Source organism: Mandrillus leucophaeus, unplaced genomic scaffold (assembly GCF_000951045.1).
Source record: "Mandrillus leucophaeus isolate KB7577 unplaced genomic scaffold, Mleu.le_1.0 Scaffold56, whole genome shotgun sequence".
NCBI lineage: Eukaryota > Metazoa > Chordata > Mammalia > Primates > Cercopithecidae > Mandrillus > Mandrillus leucophaeus.
This window is the reverse complement of record NW_012106030.1, coordinates 6,722,265-6,730,997: the sequence shown is the minus strand read 5'-3', so window position 1 is coordinate 6,730,997 and position 8,733 is coordinate 6,722,265. Positions and strand designations below refer to the sequence as shown.

Sequence of the window (8,733 nt, the reverse complement as noted above, 5' to 3'; positions counted from 1 at the left end):
TTTCTGTTAAGTAAGTGGAGTGAAACTATATGAAAAAAGAACAAATGGATGGAAGAGTGCATGGATAGGTGTAAGAATCTGGATGGATGAGTGGGTGGATGGGTGGAGGGATGGAGTGATGGATGGGTGAGTGGAAAGGTAGAAGAATGGAAAGATGGATGGATGGATGGGAGGATGGATGCATGGATAGATGGATGGAAAAGTAGAAGGGTAGATGGATGGGTGTGTGGGTGAAAGGATGGATAGACAGATGGGTAGAAAGGCGGAAAGGATGGGTGGATGAATGGAAGGATAAGTGGATGGGAGATGAATGAGTGGGTGGGAAGGTAGGAGAATGAATGTATGGATGGATGGTTTGATGGATTGCTGTGATCTTTCTGTGGAAAATGCCGATTGTTTATTTGCTTGCCAGACTGGCCAGGGATTGAGAAGACTCCCTTTTCCTGGTTTCTTAAGCTGGAGGTGCTTCCCTGTATATGCCTTTCTCCTTCATTAGAAACTACTTTGTTTACAGGTTGTGCCTGTAAGCAGTGCAGCGAGGGGAGGACATATTCCAATGCAGTCATTTCACCTAACTTGGAAACCACCAGAATCATGCGGGTGTCTCACACCTTCCCTGTCGTAGACTGCACAGCCGCTTGCTGTGACCTGTCCAGCTGTGACCTGGCCTGGTGGTTCGAGGGCCACTGCTACCTGGTGAGCTGCCCCCACAAAGAGAACTGTGAGCCCAAGAAGATGGGCCCCATCAGGTCTTATCTCACTTTTGTGCTCAGGCCTGTTCAGAGGCCTGCACAGCTGCTGGACTATGGGGACATGATGCTGAACAGGGGCTCCCCCTCGGGGATCTGGGGGGACTCACCTGAGGATATCAGAAAGGACTTACCCTTTCTAGGCAAAGATTGGGGACTAGGGGAGATGTCTGAGTACTCAGATGACTACCGGGAGCTGGAGAAGGACCTCTTGCAACCCAATGGCAAGCAGGAGCCCAGAGGGAGTGCCGAGTACATGGACTGGGGCCTACTGCCAGGCAGCGAGGGGGGCTTCAACTCCTCTGTTGGAGACAGCCCTGAGGTGCCAGTGGAGACACAGCAGGACCCTGAGCTCCATTACCTGAATGAGTCAGCTTCAACCCCTGCCCCAAAACTCCCTGAGAGAAGTGTGTTGCTTCCCTTGCCGACTACCCTATCTTCAGGAGAGCTGTTGGAGAAAGAAAAGGCTTCTCAGCTCCAGGAACAATCCAGCAACAGCTCTGGAAAAGAGGTGGGTGTGTTCAGGATGTGATTGGGGGTGGGACAGGCTGAGTGGGGCAGAACGCAGGTGGGGCTGAATTTCAGGAGCCAGGGACTCATTCAGGCTGTGTGAGCCTAAGGAGGTTCCTCCTAAGGGCACCTGTCTCAGGTGGTGGCGGGAAAGATGACTGTCTCTCAGAGATTTCTAGGAAGCAGAACATCTCGTTCCTTTGCTATGCCTCCATGGCCAGGCTGTTAAAAAGAATAAATAGTTCTGCCTTCACGAGTCAGCCAGCTCGTGAAGACTTAAGCCCTTCTCCCTAGAAATGCCTCTAGCGATTTTTTTTTTGTTTTTTTGAGACAGAGTCTCACTCTGTAGCCCAGGCTGGAGTGCAGTGGTGTGATCTCAGCTCACTGCAAGCTCCACCTTCCGGGTTCACACCATTCTTCTGCCTCAGCTGCCGGAGTAGCTGGGACTACAGGTGCCCACCACCATGCCCAGCTAATATTTTTGTATTTTTAGTAGAGACGGGGTTTTACCATGTTAGCCAGGATGGTCTAGATCTCCTGACCTCATGATCCACCTGCCTTGGCCTCCCAAAGTGCTGGGATTACAGGTGTGAGATACCGCGCCCAGAGACTCTAGCAATATTTAAAGCAAAGGGAGATGGTATAGAAGTCCCTGGAGCCAGCGCATATACCCAGGGGCTTTGAAAATCCACCCTGGTAGGTTTCTTCAAGACTGAACAGGTGCTTTGGCTGCTAGAAACTCCACGTGGCATCATGAACAGTTGGATAGGATGAGAGAGATATGAAGGAGAGAACTTAAGCATCATAAAATGTTCCATGAAAAAGCTCAGGTGAAAAAAGAATGAGGGTCACTGCAGTGGAGCGATTTCAGAAGCAGGTGGAAAGCTGAGTGTTAATGGCAGGAGGTCTGGGAGACAGACAATGAGAACTGTGTGGTGAGGAGAGGGTAGTTGGAGAGCTCGAAGGCTGCTTGTTTGGAAACTGGTCAGGACTTGAGAATGTGATGAGCATGTTGATCAGAGGAAGCTGAGTATAGGTCAAATAAAGTAAAAAAAAAAAAAAAAAAAAAAAAGCTGGGAGTACTTTAAAAATTTTTTAAAGGAGAAGGTTTCCTTTCTTAAATTCCAGTGCTTTTAAGTTAGGAATGCTGGATTGAATTGACTATACATTATAATCTCAACCATGAAAAATGTTTAAAAAGGTCTAGAAGTCATTTTTAAGTGTTTTTTTTTTTTTTTTTTGAGACAGAATCTTGCTCTGTCACCCAGGCTGGAGTGCAGTGGCACGATCTCGGCTCACTGCAACCTCCGCCTCCCAGGTTCAAGTGATTCTTCTGCCTCAGCCTTCCAGGTAGCTGGGACTACAGGTGTGCAACACCATGCCTGGCTAATTTTTGTATTTTTTAGTAGCGAAGGATTTTCACTATGTTGGCCAAGATGGCCTCGAACTCCTGACCTCAAATGATACACCTGCCTTGGCCTCCCAAAGTGTTGAGATTACAGGCGTGAGCCACCGTGCCCAGCCAAGATTTAATCAGAAGGTTTTTTTCTGCTTATATTTTTCTGAATTTTGAAGTGTCTATATTTTTCTATACTTATAATTGGATTAAAATGAAAAAACTTCCTTTTTTTTTTTTTTTTTTTTTTTTGAGACAGAGTCTCACTCTGTCACCCAGGCTGGAGTGCAGTGGCTGGTCTCGGCTTACTGCAACTTCTGCTGCCCAGGTTCAAGTGATTCTCCTGCCTCAGCTTCCTGAGTAGCTGAGATTACAGGCACCTGCTGCCACGCCCGGCTAATTTTTGTATTTTTAGTAGAGATGGGGTTTCATCATATTGGTCAGGCTGGTTTTGAATTCCTGACCTCATGATCCACCTGCCTCTGCCTCCCAAAGTGCTGGGATTATAGGCGTGAGCCACTGTGCCTGTCCTAAAAAAACTTTCAATTTCAATTTTAAATAAAATAATTAAAAGTAATCTGAAAGTATTAGAGATTAACCATGTTCTTTATTCATATCAGTAAATGTTAATATAATACCCTCTTTTATATTGCCAAGTCATTTACTTCCTGGTTTATACAGATGGAACTCTCTGAAATTAAGCTCTATTAAAAATCTTTTGGCTCATTAGTTCTTTGAGGTTGGTTTTGTTAAAAGATAACTATTCAAATAGGTGAAATTGTGAATTGTTTAGATATAAAATGAACATGTGTTAGAGATTTTATTCTACTAATTAATCACTGAAGGAACTAGATTATAATTATCCTACAAGAAAACTTGAAGAAGAGGCACATTCATAGGTTAAAAAATATATTGAAATGAGTGTGCAAATAGAGGCAAAACTGGGTTTCCAGTGAGGAAAGGAGCGAGTTCAGTTGAAACTCTAGCAGACAGGAGAATTTACATGTCTATAGACAATAATTATTTTACATTTTTATCATTTTTATAACCTATAACTTATAGAGTTGTAAAAATAGCTCAAATACAAGAACGACTAGAGTCGGATAACCTGGAGGGGTATCCAGTAGATAATGTTTTTTATTTATTTTTATCTTCTTTTAATTTTTTGAGACAGGGTCTTACTTTGTCACCCAGGCTGAAGTGGAGCGGCATCATCTCAGCTCACTGCAGCCTCGACCTCCTGGGCTCAAGCAGTCCTCCCAACTCAGCCCCACAAGGTAGCTGGGACTACGGGCACGTGCTGCCATACCCGGCTGATTTTTATATTTTTGGTAGAGATGGGATTTTGCCATGTTGCCCAGGTTGGTCTCAAACTCCTGAGCTCAAGCGATCTGCCTGCCTTGGCCTCCCAAAATGCTAGGATTACATATGTGAGCCACCTTGCCCCACCGATAACATGCTGCTTTCCACTGAAATACAAAGTTTCCTCTAAAGTACATTAGATTTGTAGACAATTTCTGAATAACTGTTCATAAAAATTAGATGCATAGCATAATAAGAAATCATTTACTCAAGCCCAATACACTGTGCACAACTGTTATCCCAATTACTTGGGAGGTGGAGGTAGGAGAATTGCTTGAGCCTACATGTTAGAGACCAGCCTGGGCAACACAGTGAGAACCCATCTCTTAAAACAAAAAGAAAAGAAACATTATTTCATTCTGATGCAGTGCAAAGTTTGGAATTGATGACAGAAACTAAGATCTCTACTCTCACCAAAAAAATATGTAAAATAGTTCAATTAGGTAAAGGTATCTAGAAAATTCAGTGGGGAAAGAATAGTATTTTCAACAAATGGTGTTAGGACAACTGGATATTTACATGCAAAAGAATGAATTTAGACCCCTATCTCATACCTTATTTTTAGAAAATTAACTCAAAATGGACCAACGATCTCAATATATGAGTTAAAACTATAAAAGATATGGAAGAAAACTCTGCATAAATCTTTGTAAACTTGGGCTAGGCAATTATTTCTTAGTACATCAAAAGCATAGCAATAAAATAGAAAAATGATAAATTTGAATTAATCAAAAGTAGAAACTTTTGTATTTCAGATGACGACATCAAAAAAGTAAAGCTTTCTTGAGGGAATAAATATACCATAAAATGGGATAAATACACCATAAATATTGTATACTGAATATATAAATAACTCTTACAACTTACTAATAAAAAGACTACCCAACTCAAACATGGGCAAAGGATCTGAATAGAATTTCTCCAAAGATCGTAGAAGAATGGCCAAGAAGCACATGAAAAGATGCTTAGCACCATTAATCTTTAGGGAAATGCAAGTCAAAACCACAATGAGATACCACTTCACATCTACTAGATGGCTAGAATAAAAACTTAAAACAGATAATAAGTGTTAGTAAGAATGCAGAGAAATTGGAACTCTCATACACTGCTGGTGGGAATGTGAGATGTTGCAGCCACTTTGGTTTGTTTTTGTTTTTTGTTTTTTGAGAGACAGGGTCTTGTTCCGCACCCAGGTCAAAATGCCACAGTTCAGCATGGCTTACTGCAGACTTAAACTGCTGTGCTCCAGTGATTCTGTCACCTCAGCCTCCGGAGTAGCTGGGACCACAATGCCCAGCTAATTTTTTTATTTTTATTTTTGTAGAGATGGAGTCTCACCCTGTTGCCCAGCCTGGTCTCAAACTCCTGGGCTTAAAGAATCCTCCCGCTTTGGCCTCCTAAAATGCTGGGATTATAGGTGTGAACAATTATGGCTGGCCCCAGTGTAGCTGTTTTGGAAGACAGTCTTGCATTTCCTCAAAATGTTAAATGCAGAGTTACCATGTGACCCAGGAATTCCACTTTTGGGTATTTACACAAGAGAAAGAAAACATGTCCATATAGAAACTTGTACATGAATATTCATAACAGTTACTATGCATAAAATAGTGCTGTCGAATAGGACATCTAGGAAAAATAAATCAAGATCAGATTTGTAGAGGATAAAGGACATTTTTTTGCAACTGTGTTTTCCAGTGGACAAGACTAGAGAAATCACCTAAAACAAGTCGTTTTAAAATAAATGAGTAGAGAACATAGAAACAAGAGCCATTTGAAACTTTTACTGATGAGGCCCAGGTTAACTTGAAGGCTGAAATGGGTGATGCCGTGCTCATGGCTTCCCATAGAGGATTCATTTTTCTTTGGAGGGGTTTGTCAGAGAGGACCTTGTGTCCTGATGACTTAGTGAGGAGTTTTGTGCTGGAGGTTGTGGGTGGATTTCTGAATAGTGAAGGGAAGAATCGGCATGTGATTCCAGCCTGGAGAGGCAGCATGGTGGAAAAGTGAATGTTTTAGAGAAGAGCAGGATAAGGGTTTTCTTCCCCTTCAGCCATTTCTGGCTTAGTGACCTTGGCCCAAAGTGCCTTAATTTCTTTGACCACTGTCTACCTTCATTCTCTATTTCAACTTGGCAATAATTTTTCAGGACTTGATAAAACTAAAAAAAAAAAAAAAAAAAATTCAATTCAATTCATCCTATGGGATTTGCAAAGACCCCAGTATAAAATGTTATGGACACATAACATTACTGCAGCCCTGGTTTGCAGTAATTCTGAATTTCATGCTATTCTTAGAGAGCACAGATTCAATGAACAGCTTAATCCGTAGCACTCACTTCAGAAATCCGGATACCTGAAAATTCAATTCAATTAAACATCTTTAAATCATATAGTAGACCCACTACCTGATTTTTAAAATGTTGGTCAATTGGTTTCCCTTAGTTTGATCAATACAGCTTAATTTCATCATTTCGTCTTTTTTTTTTTTTTTTTTTGCCCTGGTTCTGGAAATTTAGTTGCAGAAGGTTTCACCAGTTGCCTAGCAAATATCTGGAACCCAGTGGGGGCTCAGTTACTATTAGCAGTGATATAAATGATCACACTTCCAAGCACAAAATGTATGCCATATCCTTACTGACTTTTCTCAACTGTAGAAAAGAGTAGTTGTTTCTTCAATTAGCACCAATGGCCCCCTCTCTGATTTACATTTGAATTATAGCTTTTCTTTCTGTGGGTTTCTCACTGCACATGGCCCCTGTGGGTCTTCTATATTCTTAGTCTAAGAGTTTTACTTTCCTGGCCCCACACAGTTATTGATTAAAAGTCTCAGAAGATATTTTATTATCATAATATGAGACTTTGGCACAAACTGTTTAGTTCAAAAACTTTAACTTGGCTAATTCCGTAACTTTAAGTTATCGGTTATACATAATGAATAAAATGATTAAAGATTACTTACTCTAGAAGCCTGTTTACTATTGAATTATTTGATTGTCTTCAATTGTTGCTTTAGTGATTGTCTTAGCTTGTGCTGCTGTAACAAAATACCATTGTAGTAGTCCATTCTTACACTGCTATAAAGACATACCCAAGACTGGTTAATTAATAAAGGAAAGAGGTTTAATTAACTCACAGTTCCGCATGGCTGGGGAGGCCCCAGGGAACTTACAGTCATGGCAGCAGGTAAGAGAGCAAGCAGGGGAAATGCCAGATGCTTATAAAACCACCAGATCTCGTGAGAACTCACTATCACAAGAACAGCATGGAGGAAACCATTCCCATGATCCAGTTACCTCCATCTGGTCTCTCCCTTGACACGTGGGGATTATAATTCAAGATGAGATTTGGGTGGGGGCACAAAGCCTAGCCATACCAACCAAGAACTGGGTGGCTTAAACAACAGACATTTATATCTCAGAGTACTACAGTTTGGAGGTCTGAGATCAGGATGCCAGCAGGGTTGGGTTCTTGGTGAGGGTTTCGTGATTTATAGGTAGTCATCTTTTTGCTGTGTCCTTACAAGGAGGAAAGAGAACTAGCTAGCTCTCTCTCCTCTACGTGTAAGGGCACCAATCCTATTTATGAAGGCTTTACCCTCAAATCTAATTACTTCCCAAAGGCCCTACCTCCAAATACTATCACATTGAGGGTTAGGATTTCAACAAATGAATTTTGGGGGGTGGAAGGAGGTGTGGGGCAGAAACATTCAGTCCATTGAACTCATCAGTTTAGGGGCTACTATAATTACTTTCTCATTCTTTGAGTGTTTGTGTATGTTCACCTATACTAATTGTCCAACCCACAGTTGCCTTATATTTCTAATAGACAGCAAAGAGAGTGCTTGAGAGAGATGGTCTAGAGTTCCAGAGTTTTGCAATATTATTCATGGTTTTTCAAACATTACTGAAGCTAATTTATGAAAAAGGTTGATAACACTGAGTTGCTTGAAGAGTTGAACTGTTTTTTTTTTTTTTTTAATAACAATTTATCCTTGTAATTGATCCCATAGGTTCTAATGCCTTCCCATAGTCTTCCTCCAGCAAGCCTGGAGCTCAGCTCAGCCACCGTGAAGAAAAGCCCAGTGCTCACAGTCACCCTGGGGAGTACAGAGCACAGCATCCCAACACCTCCCACTAGTACAGCCTCCTCTGGGTCCACCCCATCTGAGCTACCCATATCTCCTACCACTGCTCCCAGGACAGGTAACTCTTAAAAAATACAATTTCAAGAAATGCACTGAAGATAGGCTGTAGAATTTGGTAGTGACAACTTTTAAAGTTTACTCATTCCCTCCAGGCACATTTTTGAGCATCTATCATGTGCCAGAAACGGTTCTGCATACTGGGAATAAAAAGATGAATAAGACATTGTCTTTTCCCTCCGGGACTCCATAGTCCAAGAGAGGAGACTGACAGGTAAAGAGGTGGTTCTGATACAATATGGTAAGTGCTGTGAGAGGTTGCTGTGGGAGCAGAGGGGCACCCTGATCCACTAGGAGGGTCCAGGGATGCCTTTCCAGAGGAGACGATGCTAGGATAGAGTGAGCCAGCAAAGATGGCATTGGTCTGTTGTTCAGGTGGAGGGAGCAACATGTGTAATAACAATAGTGATCATTGTATCTACTGAGCACTTACAGAGTGCCAGGCAATATGCTCAGTGCTTCCCAACCGTCATCTCTCATTCATTGCCTGTGCAAGAAAACAGAAGTACAAGAGCT

General features: G+C 41.9%; 1 protein-coding gene across 1 annotated transcript in view; it reads left to right on the top strand.

Moving 5' to 3' along the window:
* The window catches only part of KIAA0319 (KIAA0319 ortholog), a 66,494-nt gene that overhangs the window by 8,751 nt on the left and 49,010 nt on the right, over nt 1-8,733 (top strand). Inside the window, exon 3 of the mRNA XM_011998203.1 lies at nt 8,026-8,218. Coding sequence (XP_011853593.1) covers nt 8,026-8,218 — 193 coding nt within the window. The remainder of the gene's footprint in view (nt 1-8,025; nt 8,219-8,733) is intronic.